A 16,183-nucleotide genomic window follows, 5' to 3' on the forward strand; every position below is an offset into this window, starting at 1 on the left:
AAATTCTAATCATGCTTTTATAAGATTAATTACGTAATCTTAAAAATATGAACGAACGTAACATGGTAATATATTGGGTTAGAAAAAGGGTGACAAAAAAAATTGCAATTTTCATTTGTGGAAAAAAAGTCTTCACGCACTGTCTAGCCCGCCATATTATAGTCACTCCGCGTCAAGAATGGACTTCTACTCCATAACACGGCAATGCAGATTTTATATTCTTCTTTCCTTTTTGCACAAAAAAATATCTGCAAAATCATCTTCTGATAAATAACTTAATAACATATAATATTCCATTGATACTAAGATCTAGGTCATTGAAGTTTCTCAATTATCAACATTCCTAGACAAACGATTTTAATAATTTCTTATTATTAGTGGATCAATCATGCTAGTACTAGCTGCCAATCTAATTCATTCAAAAATCAGTTTGTCGGCAAATATTAACGAGTTTTTTTTGATGATGGATTTTTTTTCGTTAACAGGTGTGGGACGAGGCAAAACGACTCAGGTGCGAATGGTTCAATGACTACGAGAAGACTGCGTCTAAGCCACCTATGGTCATAGCCGACCTTGATGTCATTCAGCTCGACTTTCGAGGTACTTATTTGGCCGAACTTTAATTATTTAATGTTTTTTATGACTAAATAACAATTAATTCCTTCATCTAATAATATAAATCTTCTGAACATTAAAATTCAATTTCTTGAACGCCCCTATAAAACTAACTATAAAGATTCAGAGCAGGTTCTGATAAATTATTAAGAAGTAAGTTATTATTAATTTAATTTCCTTTAGTTAATTATTTTAATAACCGCTTATTAATTAATTGATATTTTAATCTATAATTTACCAGTTTAAGTGCATGCGCCAGTTTTAAACTGTAATTATTAGTCACTTTAACCTATCGGTACAAACATTTAGAACAACCTAAGTCATTTATATAATTTTTAGTATAGATGGTTAAGACAGATACGGATTATATGTCTGTTATTTTCAGATCCAATATGCATATATTTCAGTTTAATTTTTTATATTTTTTTATGATTTTTTACATCTTATGGTATTATTATCTATTTAACAATTCCTCTATACGTTGGTATATGACAAGAAAATGAAACATGTAATTTGAAACAAAATTTATTTATAATTACAGTTAATTTAGTATATTTTAATGTGAATAGGGTGTAAAAAATGCAATATAAAAATCCCGTAACTATAGGAGAATCGAGAACCATCAATGAAATTTTTTAAACAATATACGCGTTAAAAAAAATGCGGTAAAAAAATTTAAGCAAAAGGTGTGTTATAATGAAATGAGAAAACTTTCAAGTGGTGAAACACGATTGTTATTGACAAAGTATATTAAAAAATATCTGTCCGCTATCGTCTGTTAGATTGTATCAAATTGAATAATATATTCATCCTGGTATTTTTTTTAAACAGGGTGTTTGGTGGAGGGTTAGCCAAACTTGGTGGGCATATAGATAGGCTCAGATAGAAGATATTTTCTTAATAAACTTGTGTTCTAAAAGTCTCGGGTTTTTTTTATTATTGATTTTGTGTTCAGGTAGTTTTAAAAACATCTCCAGTTAATACTCTTTTCAATGATATACGATGTGTAACACAAAGCCGACTAACTTGCCACAATTCATGACTTTAAAGAAAAATAAAGTAAAAAAAAATATTTTTTTAATTTTATGTATTTATTTCAAAATTACAAATTTTGTTGAAACTGCGCTCCCCTGGTTCTTATACATGCCCTACATCGCCGTCGCATTTCTACTGTCGTAAGGTGAAGTCGCATCTCTTCTCTGACGGTTAGAAAAGCGGCATTGATTCCTTGAATTAAGTGGTCTAGATTGTCAATTTCCACCTCGTACACGAGTTCTTTCGCACGTCCCCATACGTAAAAATCGAGAGGGGTTAAATCAGGGGACCGTGGAGGCCATGCGATGCGACCTGCTCTTCCGATCCACGAATTAGGAAAAGTATTGTCCAGAAATTCTCTAACGGCGACCCGATAGTGTGCAGGACACCCGTCATTCTGGAAGACGATTGGCCCGTCTTCATTAAATATGGGTATATCAGCCAATAATTGTTGGAGATCATTTTGTAAAAGATGTAAATAATTGTCCCCGTTGAGGTTTCTCGGCAAGTAGTGTGGACCGATGAGGTGTCTCCCAATCACACCTGCCCAAACATTAACACTGAATCTTGTTTGGCTCTGGCAAATGCGGATTTACGTTTTTGTTTTCCCAATAATGTAAATTATGTTGGTTAAATATCCCCGCACGTGTAAATATTGATTCATCTGTCCATAAGATGCTTTTTAAAAAGTGTCCATTTTTAACGCCTGCGTGAAGCAAAAAGCGGCAAAATTGTACCCGTCGCTCATAGTCGGCTTGTATAAGACCTAGAATAGAGTATCACGATGCCAGTAAAAATTGCGGAATTAAGTTGTTGATGTAGTATGAAATTACCTTGTACTGGGGTGTAATGGAAAGGATGCCTTCCTTCTGCCTTAACAACTGACCATGCTTTCCATGTAGAAATGTTCAGATCTGTAGCTACTTTCCTTGTACTAGTAGTGGGATCCTCATCGAATGCGCGAATTACGTTTTCATCTACAGCAACATCATACTGCCTCCGATTAATCATCGGTTCTTGAAAATTTAGATTGCCTGTTTCCCTTAATCGACGAAAAGTGTTAGCAAAAGTGTCGTGGTGGGGCACACGCCTATTGGGGTATTGCTCCTCATAAATTCTTCGTGCTTCTCGCGTATAACCATTGGCTCTTCCATAAGCAAAGACAAAATCGGCGTATTCTTCGGTAGTGTATGCAGCCATTGTGGCGATAATAATACGAAAATAAGGAAAGTCACAAAAACAATATAAAAACTCAATTAGCAGCAACAATAACAACAGTATTAACAATAACAATAACAACTACAGAACGATACAATACTAAATTAACGACTTGGGTACGTAAGAAAGCTAAAAAGTTACACCACGACAAATGAGAAATGTCGAATGACAACAACAATATGTAGCACATATTGTTGTTATCACAACAATCCCATAGCATGTTCCACGATCTCCTCATTTGACCATTCAAAGAATCGATGCCGCTTTTCAAACTATCAGAAAAGAGATGCGGCTTCGTCTTACGACAGTGGAAATGCGACGGCGACGTAGGGCATGTATTAGAGCCAGGGGAGCGCAGTTTTAATAAAATTTGTAATTTTGAAATAAATACATAAAATTTAAAAAATATATTTTTTTTTTATTGTCCTTTAAAGTCATGAATTGTGGCAAGTTAGTCGGTTTTGTGTTACACATCGTATATCATTGAAAAGAATATTAACTGGAGATGTTTTTAAAACTATCTGAACGTATTGATAAATTTTAGTTTTTTTTTTGCGTCAAGTTAAAGTTACCTTTCATAACTTTTTTTGCTACTTGTATTAACTTTTTGAGCTCAAAACGAATTATTTCGGTATTATTTGTACTTGATATTGATTTTTTTAGATTCAGGATACATTACAGACTAAATACAAATGTAAAAAAAAAACGTGAAAAATATGCTGAAAAAATTTAAAGATGTCAAAAGGCATAATTTTTTGAAAATCCTGAAAATAACACAAAATCAATGATATAAAAAAACCCGAGACTTTTAGAACACAAGTTTATTAAGAAAATATCTTCTATCTGAGCCTATCTATATGCCCACCAAGTTTGGCTAACCCTCCGCCAAACACCCTGTATAAAAATTATTATATTTTGCGAAGTTAGAGCCAGTTTAATTATGTTACAAACGACACACAATTTTAGTAGACTTCCCTTGAAAAATTCAAGTGTCAAGTTAGGAGCTATTTTTCATTGGCACATACTTCGAACATTGAAAATTAACATTGCCGTGGAACTATGGGCAGTCTATTTGCTGGCAACATCTCTAATGCAATGATGCTAAATGCTTATATAGAATTATAAAAGCACAAAACAATACTACTGTTCCTCTTTAATAAAATATGTTGAGATACTCTATGAAGAAGTAATTTTTTAAACTTAAATGAATGCAGATAAGGTCCCTATATTAGAGAAAAAGGCAACAACATCGCAACGCTGCTTCATCGCATTGTGGATTCAACTCATGTGGAGCAATCCTTAACAAATATTTATTAATAATATATTAGACTTTAAATTATTAAAAATATTACCGTTTATGAACTCTATATATATTGGTAAAATTTTCTTGGAAATTAAATATTTTATAATTAATATAGATTAATTAATAACTTTTTATTGTTCAACCTTTATGATGACAATATCATGATATTACGACAGTATCGGTATTTACTTGTGAAAAGATCGCCTTGAATCACCACTTTTTCTATGATGCCGCACAAACGGCACAAGTTTCTACTTTTTATTTTTATTCCAAAATCTAACACCAATAAGTTACTACACTACTATTCTTTATATGCGTTGATATTGTATTTTGAACGTGTTTTTCTAGTTTTTTTTTCAGGTTTATTGAAAAGTTGAATTATTGGTAATTAAAATTAAGTATATGTATAGTGTTATGAGGAAATATTTTTATGAGGAAGGCTTTCTATAACCGTATAAGATATTACACATGTACAAAATACCTATTATGAAATAATAATATTGAACAGAAAACCTCTGATTTTGGAAAGTTCTTGAATATTTTTCTGCTTTTATTTAAACAAATAATTGCTTAGTATAAGGTTTGGATTTTCAACTACAGCCCTGTACTTTTTGTTTTGAAGTTTTGAACGATGTTTCATTACTTTTTCCACAGATGTAACTAGCATAGTGCGGAGCTGTTTACAACTGTGCTTTTTCACTGTCTCTCTGTAAAGCTATGCTCTTCTTTTTAGTGCATTGTTATTGACATGTGTCTAAAAAAGTTTTTTATTATAACTAAGATTATGTTTAAGAGACCTGATACTATAAATATTTAAAGCTTAATATATCAATAAGTTATTACTGCTATAGTACTGTAGTAACTAACAGCTTGCACCAATTCGGTTATTTTAGTACTATTCATAAGATTATATTTTGGTGAGAGATAGTTATAGCAGTTGTAATGTAAGACAAAAAAGTGAAGTTCAAAAATTTTTTTTTAAATGTTGTTCATAACGATTAAAAAGTCCAGGGTAGTATTTAAAAAAAAAAGTTGATGAGGAACAGTAAAACAATATCAAACATCAGCTTTCAAATTTAATAATACTTCCCTTTATTATCATTTATTTTACACTATTATATTTTTCAGATTTAAAACTTGCGCCATAGTTCCTTCACAATATTTTCTTAAGACATTAGTTAGAAAACTAATAAAAATGATCTTAAAAATCTTTATTTGTCATTTAAATGGAACTACGCACTAGTGCGTAAAAAGTAATTTGACATTTATTTGAGTGCATAAAAAGTTTATAAAGTGTATTCATTTGTTGAGTTTCCCATTTTTCAAAAACGGCTCATCTTACACACTTGTTACATAAATAACTATTTTTTTCCTATTTTAAAGTGAATTTATAATAATCCTATGGATATACGAATATTCGTTATCATTATAGTGCAAGTAGTAAAAAACGATTTGAAGGCATAAAAAACGAGTTGATGACATCATTAAACATTAAACCATTAACGCCACAATCAAAATTACATCTCAAAGTTACGTTAAAAAGTCGTCTTAGGCTTATATTATATTATTTGGGCTAAAACAAAATATATAATATGTTAAAAATCTGCCATTAAGTAATTTTGGATGACCCGTTTTATAGTCCATAGATGTATTTTAGGGAGACTAGCTACTAAAAATAGGATTAATATGTTACTTTGGTTGTATCGCTTATTCCTTACGATATTAAATAATTTTGTATTATTCTTCACTTAAACTAACAAAAAAATTGTTTCTAGTTAGTTGAAAATAAATTGGTTTAAAATATTAAATTTTAAGTCAAATTATTTTTTACATATATCATAAAAGAAAAACTTCTCTTTTTCATAATTCTATTTCAAGTTTTAGTTAAATTATGTTTACTTATATACTAATTCGCACTTCATTTTTTTTTATAAAAATTTTATTAAATGATCAATTCCTTTAAAGTTGGGAACAAAAGTTCAATTTATTAATTCTATTAATTTTCAAATTGGTATTGATATAAAAAATAAATTATTTAATTCAATTTTCAGTGATATCTTAAAACCTTATGAGCATTTAAGAAATTCAATATAAGTAAATAATAGTTTTTATATTTTAGAACTGTAAATACTTAAAGGTTTTAGGGAAGTATAATGGTAAGAGCAAGAAAATACGCCTTTTGCTTCAGTCAGTGGGAAAAAACTCGGTAACTTTGACAAGTTCCAAAAATACACAAAGTTGAAGGATAATAAGCTTTGACGCAAAATGCATAGAAAAACCTTTAACTCTTTAAGAGTTATCATTTGGTATCCAATTTATGTAATCTCCCAGTTTTCCCCAAATGGAATTCTAAAGTCTGTTAATTGCTTTTACGTTGCTGTTTAGTCTTTAAAAATCGATCAACTCTTTTGAAAAATATGGAGCCTTGAAACACTAATAACACCTAAAAATACATCAATCAATTTAATTTCAGCTTAAAACTTACCGTATTAGTTTAGTAAATGCTTAAACTGCCCACCAACATCCATAAAGTGATACCAGATATCTTCAAACCATTAGCGTTTATACTGGAACATTTACGGTGTCACTTCACAATATATATACGTCAATGATTCTGAACTTCCAAAACTTTTGTGTCAGCTGGAGTACTGCACACTTGTACTCCTATAAAAAAAAAACAGGAGACTTAAGTCTACCAAGAGGGGACCACTCTATTGCACCCTTATGTCCGATTCAGCGTCCTGGAAACTTAGTGGGTGCTTAAACAATTTAAAACAATTTTCCGAAACATTTTTTGTTTAATAGAGAGAACGCTCTATTGATCATTATAAAACAAACAAATTTTCAAATCAATAAAACTTTCTACGAAATGACGTAATTTTGAAAACATTGGCTGGTAGAAACTCTCCGATATGTCAATTTTTTATTTTTTTTATAAGATATTCGGTAGTGTTACTATATTTGACAAAAGTTCATAGTTTTGAAGTTTTGAAAAAAGTCAGCAGTCAGTAACAAAGCTAATGATAAATTCTTGTTTTACTTAAAATATGTACTTTTTATTTTTCTATCATCATATTACGAATATAAAAATACTCTACAACATCCGCTTATAGATTATACAGAGTTATTCATGAAGAATAGGCAATCTCTGAACTGGAGATACTACACACCAAAATATGGCTATTGAGTTTAGCATGTCTTATACAAATGTTGCAAGTTTAGGAGATACAGGATATTTAAAGTTGGAATTTTAATTTGAAATTTATTAATAATTTTGTGAATTTAAGCAGTATCGTCTTGAAAATTGGCGACTTTATGTGTTTTGACATGAAAATTACGAATTTTATGGTGAATTTAGCATTATTTATACAGGGCGTTAGTTATACCCTGTTACTTAAGTAAATTACAACATATCTTTTTTGCCTAATCAGTTATGGCTAAAACGACTAAAAAAGCTAAAAGGCAGTTCAATTTTGAATAAAAAAGGTACTTTTGTTTATTTCATGTAACTCTATCAGTTTTTAAGTTATTTGCATTTTAAACATTCAGCGTAAAAAATCCTAAACCGCCGTTAGATTGGCTTAATAGAAATTTATTCTTTTAAATTACTACTATGCTGGGTAGCAACAGTATAGACAACAAATAGCAATCAGTAACAATACTAAAAGGAAACTTCAAAGTAAATGCTCAAAATGCCCGCCTTCCACTTCAATACACTTTATAAGGCGTCTCTCGTCTTTGAATATCAAAAAAAAAAAACATTTGTCGATTATTTTTGATAATATTATGAGCTCCTTGAATTTTCTGTCGTAATTATTCAATGGAATTAATTGTATCTTTATAAATCATGCCCTTCATGTGTGACTATATTGAGAAGTCTCGAGGGTTTAAGTCTGGATTTCTAGGTAGCTAAACAAAGTCACTGCCACCAGAGAAAAACAAACCACCTTTGTGGTTTGTTTTTCTCTGCTGCCACGCCTAATCGACCGATGAGAAAAAAGTTCAGGTATCGCCCCACTGGCAGAGAAAAATGTGGCGGTGCCCCGTCTTGCATAAACCACATGCTCCTGCCTTATGGCTAGTGGTACATCTTCTAGTAGTGGGTTTATATATTATTCAAGGAAGTTTAAATAGAGGGGCTCGTTTAGATTAGGAGGAAGTTCAAAGGACTAATAAAAAAACCAGATATTACACCACACCAAATATTTACCTTGAATTCATGCTGAAAATGTCGTTCCTTTAGAGCATATGGATTTTCCAACAAATGATTATTTTTTCAATTAAAAACACTTAACCTGTTTTATCTATTACTCTCCTAACATCTACTAATCTTTCTTTTGGGCTACCCATGATATCGACAGTGCGTACAAGTATAGATAGAATCTCCTTATTGCTTGCATCTGATGTATGGTCCGCCATAACTGTGTAGAACGATGACGCGTTTATATCTTCAATAACTATATTTTTAACATAATCAGATAGCAAACTTATTAGTGTATTCCTTAGTGTATAGTGAAAGTGTATCCTTTTACCTTAAAACAATACATTACTAAGCAGTAATAGACATTTAGTTGTTCCGGATACTTAGTTAGGCTAGTTGGGATAAAATTTGAATTTTTGACCTACCTAAATTTTATTTTTAAATTAATAATTTATTTTAAATAAAATGTAAGCTTATTTTTCTTAACTGTAAAATTTCCTTTCATAAAGTTCAAGCTTGTTTATTCCGACTGTAGAATTATTAATACATTACTATGCAGTAATAGACCTGTAGTTGGGATATTTAGGACAGTCAGTTTGGTTAGTATAACTAATTTTTTTTTTATATCAATAAATTTATTTTTTTAAACTTCAGGCTTGTTTGTCTCAACTGCAGCATTATTATTATATTACTATGCCGTAATAGGCCTTTAGTTAAATATTCAGGATAGTTAGTTAATTTAGTTGGGACAAATTTATATTTTTGACCCAACTACGTTTTACTTTATAATAATACATTTATTTTTATAAACTTTAGGCTTGTTTACTTCAACTGCAGCATTATTGGGGGGACCCAAGTGTCCGTCATTAGTAGTAAATTTCTTAATCATCAACACGTTATTTAAATAATTGCGCACATTTAGGAGTTCCGTCTTGCAGTAAAATCAGTGCTTGTTCATTGTTTCTTTTTATATGTTTTAGAGCTGTACATAACCACCGAACATAAACTAGAATAGAAGGATCACTCTAAGCGCCGCCCAAAATGTTGCCTTTCTCACTCGCTTTCTGATGCTACTCTTTTTTGCTGCCCGGTGGCGACTGCGTTATACAGGGGCGTCTTCAATATTAGAACTATAATAGCGTTGTGCGGAAATGTTGTACTTCAAAAATGCCGGCGATATGTTGCGTAGATGGCTGCAGGAGTAAAAGGGGATATACATTTTTTTTTAAATAAAAATGGATTAGCTCATAGAAAAAAATACATGCTTTTCTTCAGTATTTCTTAAATATCTCGGAAAATTGAGATCCTACAAAAAAATCTAATAAACAAAAGTTGGTTTAAAAATAAAAGATTGGCTTTATAGGCTCTATAAAGCCAATATGGCTCTATAGGCGCCGAGATACAACTGTGTGAACATAACCCCTTTTTTTAGATAACAAAATATAATGACGTAAAATAATAACTTGAAATAATTTTAAAAAATCACGTTTCTTAGACAAATATCTAGCACGTTTTTTCAAGTATGTACTATCAAAAACTTGATTGTAAGTCATTAGCATAAAAATTAAAAAAGTTAGGAATAAAATAAAAATAATTGCAGTTTTAAAAAAATTTATCATAAAAAATTATGTATTTATTTCAAAAATTAAAGCGTACCCTTCTACAATGGACTATATATAGGTACCAATAATATGTTCAAAAAGTATCAGCGATTTAGAGTACATATTTTTTTTAAATCGTGATTTTAATCTAAAAAAATGCAAAATTTTTGGTAATATTCTGTTATTAGTGGTGATTTTTAATAGTGAAAGCTATCCGATTTATTATTAGTTGCATTGCAATCATTTGAATGATATAAATTTTAGCCACTTATACCGTCTAACCATACTTAAAACTGCATTTTTTTCGTCATTAAGGGTGGCTTTTAAGGGTTTAAGTTTCAAAATATTGATGTGTACTATAATCCCCAATGTAAAACTATATTTATTTTGCATATTTATATGAATTCTAGGTTGTAAAACACCTATTTTCGTTTTATTTTAATTTTAGTGGTTTGTTCTTTCATCCCCTATTTTAAAAGCAAATAATTAGGCATTTAATAAGTTTTTTTTATTTAACTGCCTTTTTATATTTCACTGTTACCGAGTTCCATATGCTAAGTGTTGTTATCACATTATTATGTAAATTTTATTAAATATTTAAAAAATGGCTATATTAACAAAGTTATTATTAATTAAGTGTATGTAATATTAGGTAGGTAGTTTTTGGTCAGTTGAGAAAAGAGCATGAAAGGAACGTAAAACTAAGATTTAATTGTGTACATTCTAATAAACTTAATTTTAAAGCTATCTACCAAGTGTTTTTCTTACAGTTATTTGTTCAAAAGAGACACTTAATAATATTCTTTCAATTTCATTTTAACAATAATACAAAGTGCCTTTAATTTCAAAAAATTCCATATATTATACGCTGCCCGCCGCGATGTACGGAAATATTCCTTATTAAAAATGTTTCAAACACCCCCCGTATCGTAAAGGATTGCCGCCGAAACTAAATAATGATTTACGACCGCGTAAAAAAAGTCGGCACTGTTTAGAAGTCCCTACTTCAAACGGCCGCAAGAGAGTGAACCTACTGTTTTGTTCTTTATACTGTGACATAACCAAATCTTATAAGGATGCAACTTCTATTTTGTTAATATTTGTTGGACACTTGTACCAGTCACCCTCATCGTAACCCCCAATAGTCTTGCACTTGATGTACTATCCATTGCAATTTCATTTAGTATATGATTTATAAGCTGCCTCTTGTTGTTATGCACAGAACCTATTTCACTTAATTTAATATTAAGCTTCAATTTAAAAAAAAAAACAAATAATTTCTACTCTCTCTGCATTTAAGTACACCATAACTGACAAATTTAAAACTTTCGACAATTTTCATGCAATTTAATCATAGTTCACAAAACAACTAATTGGTCTGTCTAAATTTGAAGCACGAACCGAGAATTGTTTAGTCGCTAAAATGAGCCTAAATTATTTACAAATCAACAATAATGGAATAGCACATTCTCTTAACGGAATTTACTTAACCTAATAAATTTAGGTTTAAAGTAAAACTAAATTTATTTTCAGTTAAATTCTAAAACGTATTTTTGGTATTTCAAAGTTCTATAATTTCTTAAAGATTAAGGATATTTTCAGAAACTACGCATAAACCCCGCGCTTAAAGGATTGAAGCTTTTTAGATGAATCATCATGTATAAGTAATTAATGTTTTATTACTTTTTTATGTATTTCCAATTTAAGAAAATTTGTTCAACAAAAAAATGCTATAAATTCTACAATATTTCTGACACGTTGTATGAATATTGTAAATAAAATAAAATATTATTTATCTCCAGGAAATCCTTTATTTATTATCTGCTTGCTTAAAAACTTGCTTAAAATTAACATAAATACCCCTTTCGGCTTACCGACATTCGCGACGCAATAAACCCAGGTTAACGAATCGTAAAATTTGCACAGACATTCAATGGTTGCCGCCATTTAGTTATTCTTTATGTAAAGGTCATAAGTCACTCGCTTACAATGAAACTAATTTTCCTGCCGTTAGGCCTATTAACTACATTATATAGTTTCTTCCTTAGGGTGACCCAGGGTAGCAGCAATATATAATAAAAATATATATATTTATTATTTTCAGGAGATAATGTAGACTGCTGGATGGAAATCCAACATGGAAAAGGTCCGTGGGCACCACCAGTTAGTGGGATAGTGCCACTAGGATCTACATTAACTCTTGTCGTGGCCATTAATGATTATCGAGGTAAGGATATTATTAATAATACGTGTTGGTTATATTACAGGATTAACTGTTTCACATAATGTTATAAGTTATTTCGAGGTACGTGTTCTTTTTTCGCAACATGAAAAATAGCAATGAACTCGTGTATACCGTTGCTATTAAATCAACGTGGAATTTTTTTACATTTAATTAGCATTATATCGGCCCTCGTCCTAATATGTGACATAAATTTAAATTCTCGTTGGCGAGCATTCAAAATACTTACAAATGACGTGATGTAATTTATTAATTTATTTGGATTCCGTGGTAGGTCTAGGTTTAAATAATTTTGCATGTTGACAGAGTATAGTACCCTCAATTAGGTATTATGGTGAAAATGTAGGTAGCGGGATTAGAGACAACAAATCAAACCTCAAGTTTTTAATAAGCCGACGTTTCGACGATATATATTTTTCATCTTTATCAAGGCTAATATAAAAAATTTAGAGGTTTTGATGTTTTCGTAAAACTTATGACTAACAGCCTCCATTGTACCATCGTGCCGAAAAAAACTGACACATTAAAATTTAGCTAGGGATTTATCTCCTAGTCTATAATAGTAAATCGCATTCCTTGGGTATGGTATGCATATTTACGCATTATAAATTTTTGGAGTCTTAATAATAATTACATATTTAAATAATAATATTGATACAAAACATTTTTATTTTTCGACGTTTATTTTTTATTTGGAACACATTTTATAAATAAACCAAAACTAACTATAACTAATATCTTTTTGATAATATGGAATAAAAAATTATTAAAACTTAGTAAGCGCACCGTCATTATCAATTACAGATTGCAAAAGTTATGGCATACTTAAAATTAAGTTTCTGATATTCTTCGGTTATTTGGTCCCATGCGTCATTTATCTTTAGGCGTAATTCATCCTGATTTCTAGGCCTAAAGTTTTCTTTATACATATATTTTACCATTTTACCGCAACCGTTTTCAATTGGGTTGATATCAGCGCTTTTCGAGGGCCACGGTAAAACTTGAATTCGTCTAGATAGTTTTGAACTATACGGGCTCTATGTGTAGGAGCATTATCATATTGGAAGATAAAATCTTGCCCATAGACTACACCAACCGATGGCATCATAACATTGTCCAGGATATTGCAATATCCTAAGGCATTAAGCCTTCCCCGCACTATTTGACAAACGTCTGGTCCTCTAAAACTAATTCAGGCCCAAACGTTTATCAGGCTAAAACGTCCACTTTGATTAGTCCTATGTGTATATCTTTCATCATATCTGGTATTAGAAGGCCTGTAAACGAGGATTTTGCTATTATTGCACGATTGAAAGGTTTTTTCATCCGAAAATATTACCGTTTTCCATATGTTGTTTCAGTGTGCATATTGATTGGCGAATTCTAATCTTCTCTGTTTGTTTGCTTCAGTCAAAAATATTTTATTTGTTGCACAGCCACTTTCAATTTCCGAATTTCTTATCCTACTACGAACTGTATTAGCAGAACCAGGAAAATGCGTGTCTTTTTTCGCCTTTATTGCTGTTTCAAACGGATTGTTTCTTAGAAAGCCAATTAACTCTCTATCTTGAATGTTGTTTGAAATTTTTGGTCGACCAGAACCTGAATTTCTTACAATAGCTCCATATTCTGGAATTTTTGCCTTAGCTAAGGAAACGGTTTTTTACTAATGCCCAATTCTTCTGCGATTCTTCTTATAGGAACTCCATCCATGAGACGAATATATATTATCGCTTTTTGTTGAGATGATAATGCATTTTGAAAGAACGATTTTGTTGACGCGGCTGTCACAAAATTAAATTAACTTTGACAACATCAAAATATATTATTCTAATAGACCAAGAGACTTAGGAGATTTTGCTGTCCCAGTTTTTTTTCGACACGATAGTACATATAAAGATAACAACGACTAGAAACATTAATAAAATTAACGCAAAATAAGAAATATCAATAAAAATTGTATATAGATAAAGCAATCTGCGATCTTTTTTTAAAACAGAAATTATAAAATACTGCAAGTATTACTATTGTCGGAAATTACGATGTAAAAAACATCATCCCAGTAATTCAAATTTAATATGATATTGACATTGTAGGTATCTTTTTTATCTAATCTTTGTTTCGTGATGAATTTGATGAGTTTGAAGAAACCAATAAACAGATTTTTTTTGCTGTAAAGACAGAATTGTTGGTCTTAAGGTTGAAGATCTGATTATGTCTTTTAGTTGGCGAAACAGGTGTTATCTTTGATTGGCCAATATATACTGAGATCATTGACCTTTATTGCTGCTAAACTCTTTAGAATTAATGGGCTTCTTTTTATAACTTACGTTTGAAATAGCACAAGAACATTCGTGATGAAAATCGCATTACTTCTAGCAACTATCCTTAATAGAAATTGTCTAAAAATCTGAATACCAATTAACATGAGAGTGAAAATATAGTTTTCGAAATACATTGATATCAATGTAAAATGCTTAGACTTTTGATTAATGATCATCCGGATAATCCCCTTACAGAAAAGAAACCAAGCAAATTAACCACGAAGATCGATGTTAAATATTAAAATTAGAAAAACAATTTGGAAGGTCAACGAAATGCCAAGTTTAATTAAGGACGTTTAATTTTGCTTAGCATCAACTCTTTTTGAGAGAAAATTTAACGATTTTTCTAAGTGGTGCCATGAAATAGGCCATATGTTATATCTACCAAAAGAATTAATGATGCAAGATATTTAAGTCTTAATAATTACTCATGATACCTTATTGGAACTCTACTGAAACCGGTATCGGATATAATTTTTATTGAAATGCAAAGAAAAAATTATTTCAGATTGTGTAATTTCAAAAACTGAATTTAATTAGTAACAGATTATGTTAATCCATATATTACGATAATTAAAATTATATTTAGTTTCTAGGTAAGCTTCTTCATACATCAAATGCGTAACTGAGTTGGTTTTTACTTGGTATAATCTTTACTTCAGTGACTTACCGAATTCCTCAAATTCAGCTATTATACTTTTTCTGTTATTCTTGTTAAGTTTGTTATTTTTATCTGTTTCTTAATGTTTCGTTTAAGTTAATTTTCTTATAATAATTTATTGGCTTGAGTTCTGATCAACCAGTTGTAAGGAATTTTCACTGCGGTTGAGTATTCACATCACTACTCTAATCCTTTTAAAACTACTTAGCAAATTAGGTTATAAATAAATTATTCTGGTTGACGTTACAATAGCTGTTTGCTTTATTTTTTGTTAACTAACTTAATTTAACTAGTTTACATTACTGAAGGTACTTTGATTTAGATTACTGAAATTATTTTGATTAGTGAAACCTAGTTATATTGTCCATTTTGGTGCTTAATATGGAAGATTGCTTTTAAATTGTAAGATGTCAAGATTTAGTCACCCTTCTAACAAGTTATATTATTATTAATGTACATTTATCTTACTGAAAACTATCCTCAAAATCCAAAGTTCAAACCATACTTATCGCACACACATCAGACTTTTTGTATAAATTAATGTTCTTTCAAATTCTTTCATCTATTCTGATTCTTATATTATCTTGTTACAAACTAATTACCATTTTTAAACTTATTGTATATCTTAACATCTTTAGATATAATATAATTATTTACTCAAGAGTCCTCAATAAGACGATGATTACCTAAACATAATAGTTTAAATTGATGGCTCACTATCAGTGAATAAATATATGCTCTTTTATAATAGAATTGATGAGCATGTCTGATACCAACTACTATCAAAATCTTATAAGGCTTCGATGGAAAATCTTTTGCAAATCCAATACTAGCGGCACTAGTAATAGAAGATCTAATTTCTTAATGCAAAAACAATCTTAGATTTCTTATTAGCCTTCGTGTATAGATAATGCAAAAAGTGCTTAAAATTATTACAACCATCAGAAATTTCCTTAAATATGTATTAACTATTATCTATTTGA

The 16,183-nt window shown here is 30.2% G+C and overlaps 1 protein-coding gene and 1 long non-coding RNA gene across 2 annotated transcripts in view; one reads left to right on the top strand and one right to left on the bottom strand.

The window, feature by feature from the left end:
• The window catches only part of LOC126734300 (uncharacterized), a 103,138-nt gene that overhangs the window by 64,487 nt on the left and 22,468 nt on the right, over window positions 1-16,183 (top strand). The window contains exons 5-6 of the mRNA XM_050437861.1: window positions 486-600; window positions 12,078-12,200. Coding sequence (XP_050293818.1) covers window positions 486-600; window positions 12,078-12,200 — 238 coding nt within the window. The remainder of the gene's footprint in view (window positions 1-485; window positions 601-12,077; window positions 12,201-16,183) is intronic.
• LOC126734301 (uncharacterized) lies at window positions 6,235-7,040 on the bottom strand. Its single transcript, XR_007660019.1, has 3 exons — window positions 6,892-7,040; window positions 6,690-6,835; window positions 6,235-6,614 (listed from the first exon to the last, which is right to left on the bottom strand). It is a non-coding gene; the product is annotated as an uncharacterized LOC126734301 (long non-coding RNA).

The sequence above is a fragment of the Anthonomus grandis genome, chromosome 3 (assembly GCF_022605725.1).
Source record: "Anthonomus grandis grandis chromosome 3, icAntGran1.3, whole genome shotgun sequence".
NCBI classification, from domain to species: Eukaryota; Metazoa; Arthropoda; class Insecta; order Coleoptera; family Curculionidae; genus Anthonomus; species Anthonomus grandis.